Here is a 25,043-nt window from a genome sequence, read left to right as displayed (position 1 = left end):
CAATCATTCCTTGCTTTAAACATGTAATTACAATGCATATGTATTGATTGGCTCCGAGCATGAACGAAAGAGGGCGCTTCGTTACCTAGTAACAACTTCCCTTCCAGAGCAGACACTCAACCGTTGATGCATCATACATGCTTCTCCCGAAGGAATCTTTTTTATTATTATTCAAACTTCGAATCATGTGATGTCCCAACCCTTTTGTAAGAAGCAATACCAATGTTGTTGATTTTGAGTCAACGGTCGAATAATTACACAGGATTGAAAACGGTTCAACTTTAAATGCTCAACAATTATACAGTTAGGTCCTTAGTTCAAGAACCATTCAAAGCGCCAACAAAAAAAACTGCAGGTGAAATTGTGGCAGGCCTATCTCTCATAATTAACGAGAAGAGGAAACAAATCAAATACGGCGATTTTGATACTTATAAAGGGCCTACACTTCTGTGGCGAGTTGGACCGAATTTGTTGCGTGTGAGTCTGCGAGCTGCGTGAAACATGATTCCAGGATTCCAAAGTATTGTTATTCCTCGCAGCCTGTGCGAAAATTATCGCACGCGGGCGTATAAAACAGTGCTTATTCCTACGCGCATGGTGATGTTAGGCCTCGGTCTTATGCCTTTCATGCATACATGCATGTTAGCCCACATCCATAATACGATAGATTACTAATGCTAAATTAAACACCACTGTGAAATAAACCATCATGAAAGTAAGCTTAAACCTATCCAGTGCCAGTAATGGGATGTGCTGTGAGTTCAGGGTCAACACTGGACGTAAGTAGCAGCGAGGAATCCTTCAGCAACTTGTCATTAGTTACTTCAAAGAAAGCAGTGTCAATCCGAGAAACACTCCCCGGACAGCTATCCGATTCGGATTTAACTGAGACATTAGATGTCAAACAACCGATCGGCGACAAACTCAGACACGCAAGGGGCTCCGCGATCGAAATAGTCTCGTTGACCTCTTTTGAGTGCAGTCCAGGACGAGTCCTCCTTCCATTGAGAAACCAACAACCACAGAAGTCCGCTGCTGGGGTGATCAGGAAAAAAACAAGAAGTGATGAGATCACCGGTGTCTTGTCTTCAAGCAAACCTCTTGCCACCGCATCGCACTCGGCACTCAACCGTGAGATTGACCAGACTGCATCAAGGAGGGCCCACCAGGCAGGTCTCCGACCTGACCGGAAATTTTCCAGCTTGCCTATAATTCACAAGAGAGCCCGGTGCCGTATTAAGTTTCTAGCACCCCTTCGATTTAGGAAAGTTCGCTCCGACGACCCGATTTGCCGCGCATTCTTCCCGATCGAACTGCCGCAGTCTCGCCATCAACTCGTCACCGTGGTCAAACAAACGTCCGAAGATATCATGTCAGAATGTGGTAACCCTAACGCTAAAAAGAAAGAGCTTAGAATGTCTGATTTTGGGTTGGAGCAAAACGATTTCTCGCTATCTGATTGTGAAAGAAGCGAGGACACGTTCACGTCAGACTCCATCGGCCCAACTCGGATTCTTCCTAGACCCTATGCCCGCGTGCTGTCCTCGGATTCAAGTTTCGGCAATGAGTGTGATCAGAATGCGACCTACGACTCCGAAGATATTCCAGCCGGCGAAAGCCCGCCGTGTGACGAGTTCTCGACACCCGCTGTTCTATCCCTTTTGGACCGCATCGACGGGTCCAACTCTTCCGAGGACATGTCTGACATCAGCTCTACCTACCCAGTGTCCTCAGACTCCGACTCCTCCAGGAGCATAAACGATGTGTCTGACGAGGGGTTCTCCGACACGTCCTGCACTCTCGGAGCTGTTGACCTATCTGGTCTTCACATCATGCCCAAGATTTTTAACCCATCCAACAAGCATCCAGCCAGTGCACCGATTCTTTATCAAGCCAACAATGTCGGTTCTGATTCGGCAGTCAAACATGATCGTGGCTTGGGTGATAACTTACAGAACTCGGCGTCACGTCCTGTATCAGCAATTATGGCGAGAGGCACAACTCTCGGCAAATCGGCAAGTTTTCAGACTACGAGAAGATTAACAATAAAGCGGACCCATCCCTCTATCAGATCCATGGTCTTAGGAGATCACAGTCAAGGTTGCGACAAAGTGATGTCACCGGCTTTTAGCTACGCCAATATTCATCTCCACGTCAATTTCTTCAATGGTAAGCTCATAATTTTCACGTCTCTTTTACGATTCTTCAAACAAGTACGACTATTTTCTTTCGCTCACTTATATAAAAAAAAGAAACTCCATTATACCTCATGTAACTTTACATTGTTCAAACCATCTCCTCCCTTGAATACCATTTCAAAACCCTAACTGACGTTATACGGTCAAAACACCCAGCCAAATTCATTGCTGTGTGTACGGGGAAGATTTAGTATAAACTATTTCCAATGAATTACTTTGCAGTACACGAGCCGTAGGCATTTTATTTCATACTAGTCAACGTAATTGTTTCGTCTCATTTTCCCCCCAGATTTTGGAGACAATTTTGACGATGAGCAAGACTTCCTTTGACACCAACAGGCTCCGATCACTTGTTTCTTTTTCTCATGACCAAGCCCGGTTAATGCTGACCGTTCATCTCCGTTAAACAGTGGTCTTATGGTAGATTGTTTGCTTTGCATCTCCTGTGTGTACAGTTATTTATTACACCGTTTATGATTGAAAGTATGACACCCAGAGGTGCTATAACAAGGCAGTTACTGCAGTATGTATGGAGAGTGTTTTCTGAATCACACCATGATATTGTATTGTCTTTGCAACTTCAGACTTGCATTTAACAAGTTATCCCAGACACTGAAAAATCGGATGAGAAAAACATGAAACGCAGAGGCTCGTTAAGAATAAAAAATAAAAATAAGGGAGTTAGTGGCCGGCCATTTAACAGGTTCGTCGATGCTCATGTGTGATGACTCTTGTGTGATGACATAATGAAGTAAAAATAAATACTTAAATCTTCTTGCCACAAGTGCGTATTTATCATCATCGACGTCGGTCATTCATCCGTCCTCATTCCCAGCCTCTGCTGAGTAACTCAAGTATGGCTTTTGTTTGTTTTCCGACAGAAAAACATTAACATCAAACCTTTTCAAATTTGCGTAACATATGACTCGAACTGTTTTGAATTTGATTGTACATGTACTTCTTTTATTTTCAGAAAAATAACTGAAATTTTATTTACATCAAAATTATTAAATATAATTTTTGCACACTAAATGCCATATTGGAATTCTGCATTGATATTTCAGCCATTGTTGTAATGTAAGGAAGTTTGCCTTTCTGTAGTCGGTTTCCAGAAGGATTCCAAATACCAGACAAAGTCATTAATAAGAGGTCCACTTGTTACAACAAAAAACCTGTGCTGTCAGGATTGAAACTAATGAAAATCCATTTAAACCATTGGGACTTAAAAATTTCCTTGACGTAAAGCAGAGAGTTGTATTAAAAGTGCTGTTATTAATGAGGTTTAACGGTGTCGCTTTTCTCACAGATTAATGTGGGAGAATCAAACATGAAGCCAGAGAAGAAATATTACACATTAAACACCACAGAAAGCCTGAAAGGAGCGGCATTTAAAAATAGTTGATTTGGCTTAACATGATGCAATATGAATTGATAAATTCACTTGGGTCACAGAATTCTCTGACTTTCAGGGGTGTATTTGAAGGTCAAAACCAACGACTGTTTCTGTCGTCAGCCATTAGATGAGCAGTATTAGGGGTCTTTATTCTGTTCTGGTTTTTGAATTTAGCTATGGAATGTGTTTTTTCCTCCCTAACATGATAACCGTAGTCCCTCACACTCCTGATCATCTGTGCATTAATTACTTACTTAGAGACTGCCATGACACTGCTTGGAGACAGCAGAAATGCTGCAGAATTAGTCTCCTTTCGAGCTTCCCTAAGCTGAGCTCTGTTAGTTTGTGTGATGGTACCCGCTACATTTCTTGATGACAAGTTTGTCAAACGTGACTTGACCACCACCGCCAGCTGGTGCACAGGCCATCAGGCCCATCTTAAGGCTGGCTGTCTCAGGAACGTGGAGGTGGCATATCCTCATCATGGACCATGTCTTGCCATCTGCTGAGCCCTCCACCTGAGGGACGGAAACCAGAATGGTTAAGCATGATTGGTCCAAAATCTGTGGCTTGATTTGCCATCTGACCTCCTGTATTGCTTCATGTGGAACATCACAATGGAATCCATACTGGAGTCATCCATATTTTTATCATTTTTCAAAGAGTAAAAGAATACCAATTTTCTGGGTGACCCCTTCGTAAAGCAAACAAACTGAAAAGGAGTAAATCAATGATGATTTATTGTCTTTTTGTACATTTTTAAAATGTGCACAAGGCCTTTAATCCCTCATTGACGATGGTTTGGTTTAGTACATCTCAGACTTACCACAAAGTTGTTTCTTAGCCTGAAAATCCTGACATGCAAACGGAGCGAGGGCCAGTCCTGGGTTGACCAATCACTGTAGGTGTTTGTTACCACACAACTCAGACGACAAGTCCCATCAACAAACTCAATGCCCTGACAGAAATATTAAGCTGGTTATAAACAGAAACACAGTAAACAGTGCTCAAAGCAAAATGTTCACACTGCACAAAACAAAAACTTTATCAATGAAACAATAAAACACTGCCATTTCACAAAGATGACAAAGTCATTTTGCCATGTTCGAGGATTTGTTTGTCAAACAAAGCATTTATCTAAATTTGAAAAGCACTCATATTAGTTTCTCAATTATTTTAACAATGCAAGGGACTTTTTCTCCAATACTGCATTCATCTATGAAATAACCACCATCTCTCAAAGATACCTCCATTCAGATGAGCATAGAAACCGGTCATGTCTTGGTGATTTTCATACAGAGACAAGTCTGTGTACATCTTATGAGTCCGCAAAAGGGACAATAAATCCAGTCGTCACTCTTACCATTTTTATCCAGTGATCTTCGTCAAACCGGACAAGCAGACCAGCCTACAATAAGCAAACAGAAATTGAAGGTAACGATGTGCCACTCACACCATGAAATACAGGTATACACCATGTTCAACAGAAGCACGGTGATATATGCATGTAACATGTAGGATTATGGAAAGGGGGTATGGTAAATGTCTCTATGTATGGTGAGTTTTTTGCATTTGAAGGCATTTGAAAGTTGTTTTGATACAAGAAGACTCAATCCCTGAACATGAAAATCAACCTCAGAGATATAACTTGCTATGCAAAATTGATTCAAAACTGTTATGGACACTATTTTTTAAATTTTTCTAATCACTTTTGATGTGAAAGACTCACTCTTGGGAACTTCTGTGAACTTCTACTGCCTCATCATGACAATACTGACCTGGTCAAACTGGTTGACAGCCTTCAGGGTGAATGATGTCTCCATCACCACTTTGACCTCTGACACCTCCATGTATAATGCATGACCGTCATCCTGCACGTGCATTGGTTCATAGTATGTTCTGTTGTGGGCAATTAATGGTCAGGTCTTGCATGTTTATAACCTTGATAACATTTTGACTGAAATTTGGAAGAGAGGAAACGAAGGGCTATTATTCATCACAGTCTGAATACAGATTTTTTGCTAATGTACCCATATTGTCCATTACCAGTCAAGACCAGGACTGGGCTGGACTGGACAGGACCGGACTGGACCAAGCAGACCAGGGAACAATCGGACAGCCAAACCTCAGAGCACAGAATATAGTAAGGTATCCAGATGGGCGTTTGAGTCTAGTGATCTTAGGGAACTCACTTTTGCCAGAAGTCCGTCTTCTCATCCTGAGGCCAAACAGAAAATGGAAAAATTAGCAAGAGTGTTGCTGAACCTTGGGCGCAATGGGTGGTGGGGTGCTTAGGGCATACTAAGGTGGGTACTCTTTGTGAACGTGGATTCAAACACATTTATAGATGGGCCAATGATTCACCCACCAAAATTCATCCTCCCTGTGAAGGAAACTCAGTCTGTAATCAGCTAGGGGTTAACTTTGGGGGCCGGGGAAACAAATTTCATTGATTCTGCTGAAAAAACATTGAGGGAGTAATTGCAGAATACCCTGCCATTCGAAAACACCCCCCTAAAAATCCATGGCTACGTAGTCAAGTGGAGGTTGTACGACTTCCAGGTTATCCTTGCTGCGTCCAGGTACGCGTTGTGTACAGCATTGAAGTCATTCTTGAGAACGAAGCACTCCCTTGAATTTGAATGCAACTCATCAGGGAAGAATAAAACTTATCTAAGTCCAATGTGGGTCCCAGGGAGCGGATATGGGGATACGAAGTGGGCCTTGTGCGTCCTGCAAAGCAAAGTGAATGGGGATGGCGGAAGAATTTTCTAAGTCCAATGTGGGTCCCGGGGAGCGGCTACGCGGATACGGGGATACGAAGTGGGCCTTGTGGATGGAAGCATGACTCTGTATCCACGGACGAGGTAGGTAAGGTGAGTGGCGGGGTATTCTGCAATTGTGCCAACTTGCTAAGGAGTTATAAATTTGAGTAACTTTCACCAAAAGACCACCACGAACACTGAATCATCTGGTGTGTTCCTTTCCACCTTATGAACAGCCTAAAGATAAAGAACCATGGGGGAATTTCTTCCGAGGTAGAACTTAAGACCCCACCCCCATCCCTGTGTACGCCAAATAATCTATCAAAAATTATGAATCACCATGCCATTAGCAAACCAATACGCTCGTCAGTTGCATAACTTGTAACAATGCAGACTTAAGTTTTAAGAATGTTGGAAAGATTACCATACATATGAGGAGTCCAGGAGCAGCTTTAACCACTGGGTTTTTCTTTGGTTCGTTGAGCCATGCAAGTTGGAGGTCCAGCTCCGGGTTGGAAAAATCTGAAGACAGTAAGATCTCCGAATCACTGCCGTCCATTTTCGGGCCGAGTCGTGTAAAATGACATACATACAGAAACTGAGGGCGGTATATATGTTGACCGTGCCACTATTGAAGGCGTCTGCTGCACACCTTGTCTAGGCTGCAGTATTTCTGCTCTTGAAAAGCTAGTAGTTTCAGGACAAAAATCTTTTTTCGGGCCAGGCAAAGTGTGAAAATGGCCAGTGTAATGACGCAAACTGGGAATGAAGGGTACAGTCCACTAATTCAAGCCCCCTTGAAAACAGTGTAAAATCAGCACTGTTCAGGGCCCAATAGCATGCACGCCAACATCCCTGAGATTTCTGAAACACAAATGAAATTCTTGTCTGGTCACTAATCTTTCAATTTCTTTTCAATTTTTGTGGGTTAACCAATTAAATTCCAATATTCCCACAAAACAAAAATAACACCCCAAAAAGCGTTTTTTTTTCAAGTCTGATTGCAACCATTTTTCAAGTGACAACCTCAACTTTCTCGGGCACTTAGGACCATATAGTTTTTAGCCATTCTCAAAGACCCAGGGAGTTCATCCTCAGGCAACGATCTACTAGTAAACAGTCTCACCATTTTGGGGGTCAAACAATCTCCTTTTTCAAAAGACACGGGGGAGGGGCAGTTTTAATGCTAATGCTTAGTGGTCTGCACCCTGAATCATCAATAATTTGGAAAACTGCATACCACGGGCGGATCCAGGATTTTGTGCTGAGGATTGAATTTTTTTAGCATGGTGGGTTGTTGCAGTTATCGAAACCATAATTTAATATCATCGTTTTGTCCTTAACGCGCAATTAAGAGCCCTGCAGGGTATAGTTTTTTTTTTTTTGGGGGGGGGGAGTTGCAACCTTCAAAGGTAGGCCGCTTGACTTGAAAATGGGCCCGGGGACGGATCACACTCAGCCCCCCCCCCCATCTAGTTGGCCAGCGCCCTCTTCCAGGCTTACGTAACCAGGCCTGAGCGTGTTACTTAATTTGTTTAGAGTCGGTGTTTTACTTGGAACTCCAACAGCCGATCTTGCACTGCATACAAGAACGCCGATAGGTAGGATTGTTCTATATCACTAAATATTTGCACAACTGACGAAAATCAGAGACAGGGAATGCCATAGTATGATTCTGTCGGAAACTGTCTTTGAGCTTCGCAGCCCTGTGCCACGAGTTGTGCAAAATGAACTGTAAGATTGCAGGAGCCAACTACCCCCAGGACTGCGGGGTCGGTCCGACGTCCGCTCGGACCCCACAGTTCTGGGGGTAAGGTTATTGGTGCCTAAGCCGGGAGGCCGTTTCCGTTATTTTAATTTACTGAGCCTATAGTGAATACACGTGTTGCTTTTTTGACTTAAGTCACTCGTGTTTCAAACTTTGAGAAGAATTTTCAAAAACAAACTTGTTGACGGATAATTGGCACAATCTGAAAGTTCGTTTTTCTGGATATTCAAAATGGAAAGTTTTTCCCGATGTCATCATGTATGACGTACATCTTATTCAACTGACTGAAGACCACCTGTTCCCCTCTTCATTTCTTAGTGATGGCGAAGGGTGAGAAGGGAAGTAACCAGACAACCAAAAAAGGGAAGAGAAAACATGAAGATTCCTCATCATCAGAGGCAGCAGCCCTACCCTCTAAGAAACTGAAAATTGAAACCAAGACATCGGATACCACAAAGCAAGAGGTAAATGTCAAATTCTAAAATTAAAGTTTTTCTTAACAAGTTAACGACAGAAGTAGTCACATCCTGTTGAGAATTTTATTTGGCAATGTTCATCAGTTGAATTTGGTTTTGGAGAAAATATGTTATTCCGTAGCTTCACATTAATTCATGTAGTCAACTGAGTGAAATGAACATGATTTGAAGATTTTATCTCTGTGAACTGATAAGTAATTTGTGAAGAATTTCAATTTTGCAGGTGAAGTCTACCTCGGACGCACAAGGCATCATGGAGAAATTAATGGCACTTCGTCTTCGTACAGCTAGCTCAATCTCAGCTTTCAAGTTCAATAAGAAAAGAGTGAGGGTTCTGTCAGGAGTTCAGGATGTACCTGAGGGTTGCCAAGGAATCCTGTACTGGATGTCCAGAGATCAGCGAGTACAGGGTCGGTCTAGACTTCCATCGGTTTCAAAATTGAGGATCCAAATTTTGAGGGAGTGCTTTGCTAATTTGCGGAAGTTTATTCTTTCCTTTCTTCAAATATTCCAGACGAGAAACTTTTTATTCATAACCTTGCCTTAACTCTGAGGTCAGGTTAACTTGTATGATTTGATACTGTTTCACGATATTGTTCAAAGCTTTGTTTTAGAATGGGGCTGTTTTCTGCAATTTTTTTCAGATAACTGGGGTCTGTTGTACGCTCAACGTCTTGCCATGAAATTGACTGTCCCACTCCACGTCTGCTTCTGCCTGGTGCCCAAATTCCTGGACGCAACCATCCGTCATTTTGGGTTCATGCTGAAAGGCCTTGCTGAAGTTGAGCAGGTAGTGCATGCTGCCACTTCCTAGAGATGTGTGTGCTAGTCCTAGCCACAGCCAGATGATTCCTACTGGACTTAACATTTATTTAGATATAAATCAGACGACAGTCAGTGCGTTGTTGATGTCATGGTTTTGGCATAGCTTTAACTTAAGGTATTTAAATATCAATTTGAAAGGAATGGGCTCTGTGTTTCCCTTGTTGGCAATCTTTAATGAAGGCATGATCACCATGATGTGTATTCATTTATGTTATTAGGGAATGCGACCGAGTCTCGTTATGCATGCATAATTTGAGGTCAGGTCTCACATATGCATGGTGCTGAGCAGATGTTTATCCAATTACACCCATGAAAATACTTGATGACGAGAAAAATCACCTTTCCAAAGTTTGGAATTTTATCCATATTGAAATATTTTTCCAAATGCTTTATAATTTGGCCTAAAAAAGGGTACTGCATCCCCACTTAGAGATCACTGGAAAGAAAAAGTCTAATTTGTATTAATTTAGGAATGGTTGAATAATTTGATCTGTTTATTTTTCAGGAACTTAAAGAGCTTGACATACCATTCCATCTTCTAACTGGTGAAGCCACAGATGTGCTGCCTAGTTTTGTCAAAGATCATGGCATCGGTGGCATGGTGACAGATTTCTCCCCCCTGAGGGTCCCATCCAAGTGGGTCAAGGAAGCCACAGACAGTCTGCCACATATTCCTGTCTGTCAGGTCATTGTTTAATCTCTCACTGTGAATTTAGGAAAACTGTCTTTTTCATATTTGTTATATCTGCCAATCCTAAGTAAAACAGAAAGTGTCAGGAGCTGACACCGAGCCTGTTTCAAAATCTCAACCCCGTTCCCATCTTTGGCTTCATCTTAAGCACAGATATCGGTTCCAGACGAAGAATTTTGTCACCAAAGAACACTCCAATTAACGTCAGCATTGCACACATCAGACAACTTGATGTTTCTATTAATTTGGGAAGAGCGTTTTAACTTTAGGGACTAACCCAGGAAACTGAAGTGAAAAAAGAACGGGAAGCTGAGATTTGAAAAACTCTGTAGGAGTTACAGTACTCTGTGGGATTCAGGACTGCTCCATAGTTACTATTACTTTGATTGATGACCCATTTTGTTAACAAAGAATTTGCATGGATCCAGGAAGTTTCTAGAAAGTTGACATCAAAATGCTGTACACTGATGTGGCTATGGCGTTGATGACTCGTCATTTAGGTTTGAGCTTTGTCAGGGATCATCTCGTATGATTTTTCTTGTTTGGTCTGACAGGTGGATGCACATAACATAGTACCATGTTGGGAGGCCTCACCAAAGCTGGAGTATGGCGCTCGTACCATTAGACCCAAGATAACCAAACTGCTATCGACATTCTTGACGGAATTCCCTCCCGTTGTCAAACATCCACACAAGGCAAAGACAATGCCTGAGGTTGGTGACTTCCACGTAACTTAGTACAATTACTGCAGTTGACAGAACTGTAGCATTAGACCTTAATACAAAAGAGAAAGCTTACCCAAGTAATTTCTTTTACATTAGGTGCACATTTCATTTTTGGGTCAGTAATGAAATCAAGGCAGTTGTCACCCGGTGTAAAAAAGTATTTCTCATTCTTGTCCATGAAACACATCATAAACTTGCTCCCTAATATGGCCTTGTTCCCACAGCCAGTGGATTGGGAAGCTGCAGATTGCTCCCTTGATGTCGACCGTACGGTTGAAGAGGTTTCGTGGGCTAAACCAGGCACCAAAGCAGGCCTGCTGATGCTGGAAGAATTCTGCCTCCAACGACTCAAGTACTTTGAGGCAGACAGGAACAACCCCAACAAGACGGCACTGAGTAATCTCTCACCCTGGATTCACTTTGGTATGTGTCGCAACAAGGTTCTGTGTGCAGCTGCAGAAAATGTCGCTTAGCAGATTTTGGGGCTGAGGAATAATAGGCAAAAGATGTGCTGCAAGGAGAATCCTGCTTCCTGATTATCAAGAGATATTTTTGTCCTTACCACTTTCCTCCATTTAAGTTACACGCAGCTGAAATAAGCTGTCTTTTCACCAGTTGCACCAGGAAGTGACCGGTCTCTCGCAGCACTTCAAAGTGACCGTAATTCGTGCATGAGACTTTGTGCATAAGATAGGTCAGTTCACTGTACGACTGATGATGTTTTGTCACATTTTTCATACAGTGACGATCTGCATGCACAAGTGTTGGCATACCTGCCATAACAGAAGTGTCCCACCATTACCACTGCAGGTTGCCTATTCATGCAGTCAGTAACATGGTGAAAGACTTGCCCTGTGATTGTTGCATATTATCTGTGCAGGTCAGGTATCTGCTCAGCGAGCCGCTCTGGTTGTGCGTGGTCATCGCAGCAAGTATAGCAAGTCAGTAGAATCGTACATTGAGGAGAGCGTCGTTCGACGTGAGCTGGCGGACAATTTCTGCTTCTACAATGAGCACTATGATTCTATTGAAGGTACTTGCTTAAACAATTGCCTTGCCGTATGACACACTGAAGTATGTTTGCTGTGTTCAATTAAACTTCCAAAGGCGCATTTACTTGAGCCTCAAGGTGAAACTTCATTTCTTTTGTACATTGTCTGAGACTAGCAATATGAGTTCTCCTCTGATTGGTCTTAACTGGGAAAGAAGATAATCGATGAACTGAAGAGTACAGAATTGAATATTGGTCGCTCACAACTGGAGCCTGTTCTAACCTCATAGATTAGGAAAGCAAAATGAATGGGATTTCAAAGTTGTGCTTCCTCTCTAGTGGAATTTATTATTATTATTAATAATTTCTGTTTAATGACACAAAGGATTCCTAAAAAGCGCCCCTAGGGACTGTAGCTCATAAACAAGCCTGAAGAAACCTGTAGAGAGGAGACAATGAGAAGCAGTTACAGTTTTAGAGGTGGGAGGAAAATCCCAGAGGAATATTCTGAGTGAAACTCATGGAATCAGGTAGGGATTGGAAACCCAATCCACGTGTGGACCTGGCCGGGATTCGAACCCGAACCACATGTGGATTGGGTTTTCCGTCCCTACCTGATTCCGTGGGTTTTACCAAGAATTTTCCTGTGGAATGCTGCCAAGGGTTTAGTTTGGCACTCATGACTATTTTAAATGTTGCATCAGCAAGGTCGATATGGTCCAGAGACCACACTTGAGGAAATAGACAGCATTTCAGATAAGTTTAGTAGCATGCATGTTTTTCCTCAGGGACCAACGACTGGGCGAAGGAGACCCTGAAGGTGCATGCCAAGGATAAGAGGGAGTATGTCTACAGCAAGGAACAGCTAGAGAAGGCCAGGACGCATGATGACTTGTGGAACGCAGCCCAGGTATTGCACAGTAATTCAAACTGGATCCTATTAACCCAAAATGCACCTGCTCGTTACAACCTCAAGTATCACGGTCATTTGCTGGGTCGTTGTCCTTGGTCATTGTCTACCCAGGGGTGTGTAGATTCTGTTCATTTTGTAGGAACTGTAAGCTGACAGTGTGCAGCTTGTAATTAGGAATTTTGAAATTGCAAAATGTAGCCTGACTGACCGGTCATTTTCTTGGACCAGGTCCAGCTTGTCAAGGAAGCCAAGATGCATGGCTTCTTGAGGATGTACTGGGCCAAGAAGATTTTGGAATGGACTCCATCCCCAGAGGATGCTCTGGAGATAGCCATCTATCTCAATGACAAATACAGCCTGGATGGCCGAGATCCCAACGGATATGTGGGTAAGTGAAGGAATTTAGGTTTCCAATGTTCATTTCCCTCACTCTAGGCTTGGAAATAAAAACAGGTGTCTCCCACACCGTTAAACCCACTGATCCGAGATCAAGAGAGTTTGTTTGACCAATGTATAGGGTATTCAAGATCACATGTCCACAGGATTGTTAACGATTTCATCAGAAGGTACTCGCTCAGCTAGTCAGAAAGGCAGTTTGAAAATGGCATTGAACTCAGCCAATTCTGTAATTTGAAAATAAAGGTTCTTTGACAGATGGCACAAAAGGCATGTATCACCTTAATCATATGGAGGAAGGTCTTATTGTAATCACACTACCCTTTGTCACGATTTAAATTATCAAGCTTTTAATATTTTGGTGATGAACAGGTTGTATGTGGTCCATCTGTGGCATCCATGATCAGGGCTGGGCAGAGAGACCTGTCTTTGGCAAGATCCGCTACATGAACTACAACGGTTGCAAGCGTAAGTTTGACGTCGCCCAGTTTGTTCGCAAGTACAAGCAGAAGTTGTGATGCCCTTTACTGCAAAGGACGACAGTCAGCAGGCCATCAAGAAGAAACGCCGACCTCGTGCTTCTGTTTAGATTTGCATGCATCATTGTAAAAGGGGATTTGATGTGTGTTGTGGGTTTTTGTTCACAAGTAACCCCCAAAGTTTGAAATATCATTGACAGCGTGAAACATATCTGTGGTATGCCGTGATTCTAAAGGCCATAATGCATGGTGCATGTGGGTCAGCTAGATATTACGTTTCTCTATTTATGGGACCATTTTCAGGAACTGTATTAGATTTTAAGTGTCCACGTCATTCGTGTGATATATGTGGGCTTTTTTTGAGTCGGTAAGCAGCGTTTGAAAAAAAAAAGTTTATCTTTCATACTCAACTTTTTATCTATCTGTACCTTTTTTAATCAACTCTTTTTTCTGTGTAAAAGTTTCTTATTAGATAGTGATATTTGTAGTATAATAGGATTTAGTGGTTACAGTGATGGTTTAGGTCTGCAAAATTTACTGGCTTGTATGGTGTTTGCTAGAAGTAATGTTGGCTACAGGCGTATGCCTCAGTAAAATCAGAGAAATATGGAAGGGCTGCGTAGCAGCGTGATCAGAATATCGACAAGAATATAAGATTAAATCAGTGCTCTGAAATGTGCGATTGGCGAGCTTTCGGAAACTGAGTAACTTCTTCAGGGCAAGCAGATTCAGTTCGGTTCAGTTCATCAGGCAATCACATATTTCAGAGCCCTGATTTGATATTATATTCTTGTTGATATGCCTCAGTAAAGAACTAGAATTTAAATGAGTTATATCCTCTTGACAATACCAGGATGCATGCAGTGTTGAGTTATTTTTCTTTTCTGTATTTATACTTAACATGTCCTTCCGTATTACAACATTAACACACTTTCACAGGTATCGCAGACTCAGTATTTCTCTTTGTGTCCATATTTATTTTTTTATTTGGGTATTAGGCAAAAATATTTCACAGATAACGGCCAGGAATATTATTCACATCAGAACTCATCAAATCTATTTAGCATTTGATCTGTACACTACAACATTGTAGTTGCTACGTTCCAGTTCAACAAAGTGTTCCACTAAACCTGTTCAAAAGCATCTCTCTTAATGCCCATCGAAGATGGAAAATAAAGATCCTTTTTTTAATAGCAATTAAACAAAATAAGCCGTACAAACTTTGTGTTTTCCAACAGTTTGAATAAATCAAATAAGATATATTCCCAGCCAATTCACTCATCAAGCACTACCTATTACAACATGATGGTTCGCCAAAGCTGTACATGTAATGAAGTATACACAAAAGTGCTTTCATGGCTAACTAAATATTATCAAAATTCAAACAAGTATTATGTGACCCCATTCAAATGCACAAGTAAACCTGGAAACAGACTTGAAGCAAGATTTGTGGCTTTGTTTGGGGGCAAACTGGAGAGAGTTTATGGTTTACCCAAAATATAATACAGAGAAGGCACAATAAAAATCATGACATCAACAAAAATAGAAGCAGTTGTCTGGGTCACAATCGTGGCTGGACACGGTCAAGCTACAATTGTGACCCAGACACTTTACAACTCCCCATAGGCCAAATTCAAGTTATCCCAACCCTGAATTTGGTCACAGATGGACACCTTCAAGCCCAAGCCCCAAGTCATACCAGTAATTAAAGGAATGACATGGCTTGCACCACTGTGGATCTCATATATTTAAAGATTTGCACTAGAAAGTCTTTAACAAAATGCCAAATGAGACGACTTTGGCTACACCTAAGTAGAGTGCTAAAACAACTGTACAAAAAATGCAAATCTGCCCATTACGATGGTTAGCTTTAATGTAATATTTTTCAATCCAACTTGTCACATCGCCATTACTGATCAATCCTAAAAACAGTAGCAGTGTTTTTTTTTTCCATATCCTCCTACACAAGACACATCTCTTTTTCCAAGCAATGACCAAGTTACACAAACAGTTTGGGTTACAACCAAAAACTACTTTCAATTGCAAAAATGGCCCGGTACAAAGATTCAAAGAAGTTGGGCTCTGGAGTTGGTTTCTCTGATTAAAATTCACCGATACCCACAAAAAGAGAAGTTTCCTGAACAAAGAAAACAGCCACTGTGTGCTGTAAAGGCTTGGTACGTGTACATTGTAGCTTGCCTCTCATCATGTCCGGACAAGTAAAAACCAAGTCAGTTCCAACAGAAGAACTAAAAACACCATAAGTGTCAACAATTTAAGTAAATCAAACTGCTTAGGTGCAAATTAATTCTGATAACGCAGTCTTGATTTTTAGTTTGGTCACACACATCAGAACAGTTCCAATTTATGAGTTACAAGCACTGAAGCCATGATATATGTGAAATTGTAATTTCTAATGTACATGTATAAACTTAAAAACTGAATTGCATATGTACTTACAGTTTCAGTCTTGCTTTTTACTGAATTTACACTCACAGCAATACTGTTGAAAGATTTTGATTTTCTGAAAATGCATAATATGCTCACAGTTTTGTAGTGGAAAATGAGGCCCTTGTGACAATTTTCAAACCCTTTAGTGTGTATTAAAGATTGGAGAAACTAAGTTTTAAAAAGCCTTCATGGTAAAAAAAATCATTCTAGTCATACACTAGTGTTCAACAAAGCATTGCTTTTTATCTGTTATTGCCATTTTAAGGGTTTTTCTATCAACTTGTGACTTAATCTAAATTTCCATATTCACGAGGGTGAGGTCATGACCAATTGGACATGCACACAAAAACAGCAATGAACTGAACAGCAATCTAAAGGCTGTGCACGGCAGCCATCTTTACCGGAACTGCTTTTGTTGCGGAGGGATAGCACAAAAGGTCTACTCATGTGTATGCATGTCAAATAAAAGCTCTTACTGCACTAATGGCGACCACGCACAACCTCTATGGGCTAAACTCCTGACAGTTAAGGAGAATCCTTACACTGCACACGAAACGCCTAAATCGATGTCAAAGCAGTAGTGTTCACAAGTACAGGGTCCAAATAATGCACAGATTTAATAGCCAATCTTCTGCTGAGAGAGTCTCTGTCAACTTCACAGGGACTATTAAGCGGTGAGCTCAGCAAAAGCAAGCTTAACATCGGAGGAAAAACTCTTCCAGAAGTGAAATAACAAAACAGATCTCTACAAAAGTAACACCAAGGGCATCAAGGATAAGAACTCAAAGTGAAGAGCTTGAAAGGAGATTTTTTTTACAGGTTTCTGAGGTATACTTTCCACTTAACTTTCCTTGGAGATTTTTAGTAATAGGTAATTTTAATAGTTCTCTAAACCTGAATTTACCAAACACACATGTATGTGTGCTTTATAGGACAACACCACTCATGTATGGTTAACCTGTTTGACTGCATGTATTTGCACCTGTAACCCACCTATACACATGTACACCAACCAAAGTATTCATCTGGAAACTTGTTTCATGATTGACAGGCCACATGCTCAACCTGGCTCACAGACAAACAGCATTTTGAACAGCAAGTACAGTCACACAGTGGGGAAACCCGTTCTGTAATGCTTGCAAGTCAGAATATTTTCTGCAGTTCTTGAAAAGAAAAGTTGAACATCCCAAGCCTGTCTCTGACACACTTCTAAACATTTTTGCAGAGTATACAAATTGTTTTCCTTATCAAGAGCACTATGTACATGTACTACATACGAAGTAACAATTCTTTCCAAACAAACAATGATTATTTTTCAATCTCTGTATACATATAAGGGCCCAGTTCTTGGACATGCTTGACTTATGGATGGTAAATGCACTTTTTCTGAAACCAGCATCACTGCTGTTAGCTTAGGCCCACATGTTTGCAAACCGGTGGCAACACTTCATGAAGAGAAGAACTTCCACTTAAAGTACACGTGTATACTATGGAGAAATGACAAGCATACCCTGGAGTACATATCAATGTACAAATCATTAATATACATGTATTGATCATGAATATACACGTCAGATCATGAATATGCATGTATCAATTGCTACATGATGTCACAACAGATTTCCAGCTCTCTACTCATTTAATGTGCCTCAGAACAATCCATGAATCCAACAGCAGTTGAGTCCATTTTCCAAGTCCAACAGTTACTTACAAGACAGTGCCTCCAGGCAGAAAGATGGCAGTGCGTTTTGCCAACTTTGGCTTTAGATCATTGCATGGGATTCTGAGCATGTCAACCATCTTGTATTTAAGTAAACTTTGACATTTGGAATAGGGGTCAAATACGCAACAAACCAAAACTCTATTTGTATTGCTAGTTGCTAAATTTGTCAGAAATAAGAACCACTCCCCCAAAAAGCTGTCTGGGTGACTGGCTAACGTTGCATTCAGTTAGAACAGTTATTAAGAAGAGTTGTCAGGGGCAATCAATGAGAGATGCTACCATCACGAGTAATGCCACCGGTTGTCTGTCGGAGGTGGAGGAGAGGGGCAGGTGTTCTATCTTGTGGGTGGAAAAACTGGCCCTCACCGTTGCTGAAAAGCGTGGATCAACTCAAATATGAGCACTGGTGAAATACAAGAAAATGTTTCATTAGACAAACAATAATAAAATATTAAATAACAATTCTTCTCACAGCTTCACAAAATTCTTGTAATGTGTAGTAGATTACAAGGAAGACCCTGTATGCGGCAGAAAGGGTCATTTGTTGAAGTCCTGCACCTAGTTCTTTTTTAACACCGAGTGCCGAAAAGTGGAATTATCAGAGTGATTAACCTCTTAAACTCCACAATTTGGGAGTCAAAAAAACTGAAAGGAAGGCAAGGCATGGATACGGAAAAAATGACAAACATGTTAGCCAATGAAAAAATACAAGAAGCCTCATGAATATGTAACAATCAAGCCCCCCTGACCTCTCCACTCTTGTACGGACAAATCCTGTGGCTCAAAGGAGTCATCAAATCGTTCGCCAGTTGGTTCATCACTCTCATCGTGGTATTTGGAGACATAGGGATGTCTGAGTGCCTCTTCGGCCGTGATGCGCTTGTCCACGTCCAACTGAAGCATTCTTTCCAACAGATCCACGGCATGCTTGTTGGCCCCCGTAAAATACTCAGAAAAATTTATCTTCTTCTTCTTGGGCTGGGACTTGACAAAGTTTCGAGCCTGTGTGACGCAGACAATGTGAAGAAGGCTTGTGAAACTTGTATGCTATGAAGTCATTAACATGGCTTGTGCCCCCCCCCAAAAAATGGGTCACTGTTGGTTCACATTTGAGTGATTACACATGGTACCAATGAAAACAACTGGCAAGGCTTGGAAATTGCTACTTACGTCTTCACTCTGGATTTTAGCGAGAATTTCAGCGTCTGGTGTCCCAGTTACAGCCATGATGCGATTCAACTGATCAATATCTGAAATGTCAATTAAGAGGTAACATTTCTGAGGGAAGATCATCTCTTTTACCCAACTTAGCTTTTCCATGAGTAAGTCTAACAGCATTTGCCTTCTAATCAGTGGGGAACTTTGTGTGAATGTGTAAGATTGAATAATGGATTTTGTTGACTGTTGCAAAGTCAGTGAGAGTAAACTTCAGTTATCAGTACAAAATGACGGTCAATGTTTGTAAACAAAACAAAGGTTTATACTGTGCCAGTCTGCAGTAACACTCCTGCAGTATAAACTCAGCAAGTTTGCAGCAAACAAGGAGCTTGCTACTGGCTCACTTTCCTGTCACGGTTCTAGGCAAAGTTGGCCAGCAACAGGAACTAAAGGATACGATCTGTTCCGGGGAAGAGCGTTTTCCCAGTCAGCAGTTCTGCCATGATGCAGCCCACAGACCACATGTCCACCGTGTTGGTATAATGCATCCAGTTGAGCATGATCTCTGGTGCTCGGTACCATCTCGTTGCTACATAACCTGTCATCTCATCGTCTGCTTGACGAGCAAGTCCAAAGTCAAGTATCTGAACCCAATGCAGCAGGATACAATGGAACAAGGAAACACAAAACTTTACACTTTGCAGTAAAAAATGTGGCAAAATAGAAGCACTAAATTTCTGCTGCAATGTCAAATATTTGTTGACCTTATCAATTCTTCACCGGCCAAACTTTTCACATGTGCAAAACATCGTTTTGGAAAACAGCATTTACTGAATGAAGTTTTACAACTTCTGTTTCTCTTTTGAAGTATTCAGAATTCCACGGACCATCATTTTAGGAAGGGGGAGGGGATGGAATTATGATGACAGAACTGCAAATTGTATTCAAAACTCCTTCAATCTTTCATATACATGCATACTTGAGAACCCCCTAAATCTTAAAGCCACTATGGGTGTCAAGTAGTGCTGCAGCCGAACTGCTGAACCAAACAAAAAATTATCGAACCTGGCACTTTCGAACCAAACCACACCAAAATGGTCAGTCTGGATGTTCAGCTTTTTAATATGGCATGGCATTGATAGAATTGATGATGGAATGCACTATCAATGAAATGGAATGGAATGCATGCAAGAAAACTTGGCAAAAAGCAAACACAACAAAAAATGGATTAACGAGTGACACCCCACCGACACTCGGCACATGCGCAAGTACACACGTACTGTAAATGTACATGCGTCATGGCACGTACATGTACAGTAAACTTACAATGGCCTCGCATCATAGGATGGTTGTAAAAAGTAGTGGTGAGAATTCACCAACAATCAACGGAGAACGTGCAACGTACAGCATTTCAGCTGCACAACGCTTCTAAATTCTCATAACAACGAAATGTGCTCATGTATAATTCAGATTTATCATTATGTTTGCCAATTTCCAATAGCCACGTCCTTCTGTATTGGGCCAATGATAACATAAATGGCCATGCAAAACAAATTTTGATTGGATGCTGATCACAGTCGAACTTGTGCTCGATCGAAGGCAACTCTGGAGGGAAAATTGACTTTGCTAGGCGGGCCGGCACGCGACAAGATTGGGTTCGCGTAGTGGCCTAACTTGCATTTTGTTTGATCATGTTTAATCCAACTGATAGTGTGAATATGTTGGAATGGAACTTTGCCAGATTTCTAAGTTGTTCACAAATCTCAAATAACAAAATGCCGTTATCCGTTTGAAAAAGACTGATGGAAAATTGCCCCTGGCCACGTGGGCGCCGACCTGGGAAAGAATGCCGACATGATACCAAGGTTCTTCTTTGAATACACCGAAAGCCACGGTTTGGCAGTTGAATCTGTTTCATGAAAAATTACCAAAACACAAGTTGCTCGAAATCTAATTTGATCTTGTAATCTGTAACGGAGGAAACTCCCATTTGAGCATACTGTTTTTTCTGTTTTCACATAGCCTACGATCGTTTTGTTGAGTCAAGCGTGGTCCAAACACGACCGCTTCGGGTCGGCAAAACACACCACCTTGCTGTGGAATTTTAACAAACTTTGGGAGACAGTTCAGAAAAAAATTATGTTCAAATTGAAGTTGCTTATGGATGGCGATGGTTCATAGTGAGCTCTTTGATGTCTCAATGTGCATTGTACATACAGTTACACTATACATGTACGTACCGGTACATATGTGTGTCCGAACCCGAACTGAATCCAAGTTCGACAAAAATTTCTGAACCGTTTCCAAACTGAGGCACCTACATGTACTTGCAGCACTAGTGTCTAGTCCTGGCCACTTCTGGTTACAATAGTAACAAAAAGCTTCACATAATGTGTGATTCCCTTCATGTATAACTACATGTACATATGAGTACTTGTACAAGAACTGTTACAGATGCTGAATGTAGTACATTAAGGGGATGAAAATTAAACTGGTGTTAACTTACCCTGAGTTCACAGTCTTCATTAACAGCCAGATTGCTGGGCTTCAAATCTCGATGGATCACACCTACAGAGTGGATATACTGTGAACCGAACAAGATGAAAGCATTGGCTAACAAAGAAGACATCCATGGACAAAATTTAAACGGACCATTATACCTGCACACGTGCAGACCAAGAAACGTACACTGTCATTTAATCTACTAACAGATAGGTTAAGGATTAAAATATAACTCAAGCTAACCCTCAAAGGTGGGCAAAAAAAATTCATGTAAAAAGGGACAATGTAGGACAGTTGGGTTGAACACATGCAATATGCAAGTTCCTTAGATATGATTTATTCCCCTTTCCAAGTTTAACAAAAATGTTGGTACCACACAGTCACAGATGGAACAGAGAAATGAATATAGTCTATGTAGATTGTAAATCAATAAATTTTTAAACAGCCAAATAACATTTAAGTGCACATGTACCTGGGTAATACATGTACACGTATTTCTCGTTTAGCAACAGTGTGCATGTAGATTAGGCATGGACATGCATCACTGCATTGCACATGATTGTTTTTAGCAGCTCAAGTGTGTAAAATGGAGGAACACGGCTTTTGAATACCAGTAAGGACACAATTATGTACAGACTTATGTACATGTTGCAGTTTATGTACATGCATATGACATACATTTTGATATGCAATGCATGCTGCACTATCTATGGCATATCACACAATCATGCCCCAGGAAACCAGACAGGATGTACATGTACAGGTATATGTAAGCAGACCATTCACACAATGAATTTACTACCCTGTCTACACTGTGACTACATGTACCCCGTCAGAAATGAATAAATTACCATTGCAGTTTGCCCAATGATGCTTTCAAATTCATCGCTCTTCTGTTTTTGTATTGTTCTGTCTGCATTATGTACTAGCAATATTGCACCTGTAAGTCCATAATCACCTGTCAATGCTGACAGCTTGAATGTCCAGCATATCAAATTACATCATTTCACATTCAGTGTATTGATATTGTCTCCCATAACAGATGCAATGCAAGTTAATAAAACCTTGTGACTATAAATAGGCTACCAGTTTGCTGCTATATGCAATGATACCAGAACTCAAATCGGGCCTCGTTGGATTGTTAATTTTCAGGTTTTAATGAGACGTCACCATTATCTGGACCACTTGGTACTCATTTTGAAAACGTTTTTTTAGATTGTGCATATGCGTATCTGCTGCATTTAGACTCATTTAAAAGCAATGCCTCTTTCACCTTACAAATCTGACTCTATCAAAACTTTGTAAGGTGCTTAAAGATTCAGGACTGGGTAGCCAATCATGCAGCTGGATGTGCTTAATATTAATTTGCAAGAAACCCTGGCCCAAGGTTATTGCACAATGTTTACAACTGATAGGATTTAGGAAGTTTCCCTTTGAAAAAGCCTTGGAAATCAGATGTAAGTTGGGGTTAAGAAAAGCAATACACCGGTTTCTCTTTCCCGTCAGCTTCCCTGGTTCCACCGAGCTCTTCTGGTACATTGTTCCATTTATTTTGTGGAATTTTAAAAATACCCCTGGACACATATTTTGACTTTGTTTAATGTACATGTAGGTATCTGTTTCTGACAATATAGCTACAATGCAAGTTTCGAACCCATTACACATAGATGGATGATTACAGACCACTCCTTTAATTAACATGCAAAAACATAAACAACAGATTCCAGAAAATCCCTCCTCCATCTTGGTAAAATACTTCTCCATTTATAAAATCCCTGATGAGAAATTTTTTATTTCTTACATACATAGCCCTGTATGCATATCATGTGTATACTGTGACAACATTCCACTAAAATCAAGCATTTAAACAACACATGTCACTTTTGAGCACACCCACCTTGAGCCCTCGTAAGATCTGATAGACAAGAAACTGCACGTGCTCATCGGAAAGTCGCTGTGATTTGGTGATTCCGTTGAGATCGGCTCCCATGAGATGCGTCACCATGTATACATCGCGGAAGGTCTCCAGTGAATCTCCGCGGCAAAACACGTCAAGTAAACTGATTATCTGATGGCATATGAAAGTCATCATCACCTTTATATGAAGTGCTCTTGCTAACCATTACATCCATCAGTTCCTGATGGTGCTACTAAACGTGGGAAAGCAAAGCTACTAAGACTTGAATTTATTTTCAAGAGCCTCAGCATAAAGCAATGTCTAATCTCTGCAACAAATAACGCTTCCAGAGACATGGAAAGCGTGAAACACTACAATAATAGGACACTTTCCTCAAGTTTGGATGAAAATCAGTGATAACATTAACCATTGCAGGTTCAAATTACTAGCAGAGAGATGGACCATCCATTAACACTTAATGACCAAGGCTAATAAAAGGTGGGTATGGTGAAATAATGGAAAAAATGGGCAGATACTGTTTAAAAAAAATGCTCAATGTTACATGCAGAGTATCACTACTGTTAAATCTTGGAATATTAATTTTCAATGAGTACATTTTCTTCAGCCTTTTTCAACATGTTAGAGCAAGAAATGTCAGTAAGCTTAAACTTACAATTGTCATAAGAAGATGAACTCTTGCCCCAAACCCTGTAGCGTAGTTCATGGAGAAAGGAATCCTCCATGACTAGTGTATAATGGAAAGTATTCGCGGCGTCCCCAATTTCAGTCGTATTCTTGAACGTATAAATTTGAAACCCTTAATGGGATGGTACCAGGCGATTTTGTGGGTTGCAGTGACATCGTAGAATATAGTCTGGTTCTTTGAAATTAACATTTTCAAATAAATACACTACATGTACATTGTGGAATATGACTGAAATGGGGTCCCCACGAATAGGGCCTATTAACCGATTACAAACTGTGCTCCACATTGACAGAGCTCTGTAGCCACACGCATTACAAGGTTTCATATATACACGTACACCGTACTTGAACAGCATAAAATAGAGCTCCTTCAAGCACACGAAATGCACCATCCATCAATCATGCTGTGTTTACAAGTCTTAATGCCAAACATATTTATTAATGTCCTTTCTCAAGCACAGCATGTAATGCATGAGAAGCCTCAGCAATGTGCACCATCCACATTGAAATAAAATCAAGTTACTGAGCAGTTGTGGACATCTGCTGTCTGGAATTTTAGGGGTGGCAGAGCGATGCCATCATGCCATTCAGTGTTCTTATTCAGTTCGACGGTCGGATTGTTTATGTCTAATGTAGCAGGCGTGAAAGAATTGGAGGGGGATGTATATTACACATGTAAAACATTTGGTCGTAGACATTTATTACGCATGTGAACAATGCAAACTGCATTAGGTGATGTAAAATCAAATGTAATCTATCTTGGAAGAAAGCCCATTAGGCTGGGTTAATTTATTAGTGTTGCGCACTGTCAGGTTGAATATTAACAAAATAAATTGATAGTCCTTGATGGGATTCATCATGCAAGTTACATGTGAGCCTACACGTACATGTATATCAGCTGAATCCTGATGTACTGCCTTCCAGAGCCATCATGTGAGCTCAGAGTTTGCAGCTAAGCAAGTCATTTCTCAATTAATTTTCAGTTTT

The 25,043-nt window shown here is 40.9% G+C and overlaps 4 protein-coding genes across 9 annotated transcripts in view; 2 read left to right on the top strand and 2 right to left on the bottom strand.

Moving 5' to 3' along the window:
- Nucleotides 1-125: 125 nt before the first annotated feature.
- On the top strand, nt 126-3,474 carry LOC110982141 (uncharacterized). The gene is made up of 2 exons (XM_022240354.2): nt 126-2,169; nt 2,488-3,474. Exons 1-2 carry the CDS (start codon nt 744-746, stop codon nt 2,526-2,528), a joined length of 1,467 nt encoding a protein of 488 aa, XP_022096046.2. The 5' UTR covers nt 126-743; the 3' UTR covers nt 2,529-3,474.
- On the bottom strand, nt 3,133-7,187 carry LOC110982142 (uncharacterized). Of its 2 annotated transcripts, none has more exons than XM_087135405.1 (6): nt 6,786-7,187; nt 5,784-5,809; nt 5,370-5,490; nt 4,955-4,999; nt 4,418-4,549; nt 3,133-4,109 (listed from the first exon to the last, which is right to left on the bottom strand). In XM_087135405.1, the coding sequence occupies exons 1-6, from the start codon at nt 6,945-6,947 to the stop codon at nt 3,930-3,932; spliced, it is 666 nt and encodes a 221-aa protein (XP_086991531.1). In that variant the 5' UTR covers nt 6,948-7,187; the 3' UTR covers nt 3,133-3,929. The 2 variants fall into 2 exon arrangements, with proteins under 2 accessions (XP_086991531.1, XP_022096047.2); XM_022240355.2 differs by having other exon boundaries at nt 6,781-7,180.
- A 273-nt stretch (nt 7,188-7,460) lies between these two features.
- On the top strand, nt 7,461-14,576 carry LOC110982108 (deoxyribodipyrimidine photo-lyase-like). Of its 4 annotated transcripts, none has more exons than XM_022240286.2 (11): nt 7,461-7,645; nt 8,443-8,588; nt 8,824-9,010; nt 9,245-9,390; nt 9,931-10,110; nt 10,671-10,829; nt 11,066-11,264; nt 11,722-11,874; nt 12,621-12,742; nt 12,974-13,133; nt 13,514-14,576. In XM_022240286.2, the coding sequence occupies exons 2-11, from the start codon at nt 8,445-8,447 to the stop codon at nt 13,657-13,659; spliced, it is 1,596 nt and encodes a 531-aa protein (XP_022095978.1). In that variant the 5' UTR covers nt 7,461-7,645; nt 8,443-8,444; the 3' UTR covers nt 13,660-14,576. The 4 variants fall into 4 exon arrangements, with proteins under 4 accessions (XP_022095978.1, XP_022095977.1, XP_086991518.1 ...); XM_022240285.2 differs by lacking the exon at nt 7,461-7,645 and adding an exon at nt 7,806-7,957; XM_087135392.1 differs by lacking the exon at nt 7,461-7,645 and adding an exon at nt 7,984-8,090.
- LOC110982110 (mitogen-activated protein kinase 14A-like) overlaps nt 14,577-25,043 on the bottom strand; it is a 17,619-nt gene continuing 7,152 nt past the window's right edge. For both annotated transcript variants that reach the window (XM_022240293.2, XM_022240292.2), the window contains exons 3-8: nt 23,352-23,522; nt 21,459-21,536; nt 19,410-19,596; nt 18,965-19,044; nt 18,544-18,796; nt 14,577-18,197 (exon numbers count right to left, since the gene is read on the bottom strand). In XM_022240293.2, the coding sequence (XP_022095985.1) occupies nt 18,157-18,197; nt 18,544-18,796; nt 18,965-19,044; nt 19,410-19,596; nt 21,459-21,536; nt 23,352-23,522 (810 nt within the window). In that variant the 3' untranslated portion in view covers nt 14,577-18,156. The remainder of the gene's footprint in view (nt 18,198-18,543; nt 18,797-18,964; nt 19,045-19,409; nt 19,597-21,458; nt 21,537-23,351; nt 23,523-25,043) is intronic.

This window comes from Acanthaster planci, linkage group LG04 (assembly GCF_054643075.1).
Source record: "Acanthaster planci isolate LZ-2023a linkage group LG04, COTS_SCS, whole genome shotgun sequence".
NCBI classification, from domain to species: domain Eukaryota; kingdom Metazoa; phylum Echinodermata; class Asteroidea; order Valvatida; family Acanthasteridae; genus Acanthaster; species Acanthaster planci.
Note: the sequence above shows the minus strand (reverse complement) of the source record. Positions and strands in the feature narration are given on the sequence as shown.

Bases quoted from the DNA above. Each gene is read 5' to 3' on its own strand.
- LOC110982142 (XM_087135405.1), bottom strand. From the start codon at position 6,947: ATGTATGTCATTTTACACGACTCGGCCCGAAAATGGACGGCAGTGATT. The intron at 5,491-5,783 runs GTGAGTTCCCTA...TGCCCACAACAG, and splicing joins AAGACGGACTTCTGGCAAAA to AACATACTATGAACCAATGC. The intron at 5,000-5,369 runs GTCAGTATTGTC...TGCTTATTGTAG, and splicing joins CTGTCAACCAGTTTGACCAG to GCTGGTCTGCTTGTCCGGTT.
- LOC110982108 (XM_087135392.1), top strand. The intron at 10,111-10,670 runs GTCATTGTTTAA...TTGGTCTGACAG, and splicing joins CACATATTCCTGTCTGTCAG to GTGGATGCACATAACATAGT. The intron at 11,875-12,620 runs GTACTTGCTTAA...GTTTTTCCTCAG, and splicing joins GCACTATGATTCTATTGAAG to GGACCAACGACTGGGCGAAG.
- LOC110982141 (XM_022240354.2), top strand. From the start codon at position 744: ATGGGATGTGCTGTGAGTTCAGGGTCAACACTGGACGTAAGTAGCAGC. The intron at 2,170-2,487 runs GTAAGCTCATAA...TTTTCCCCCCAG, and splicing joins CCACGTCAATTTCTTCAATG to ATTTTGGAGACAATTTTGAC.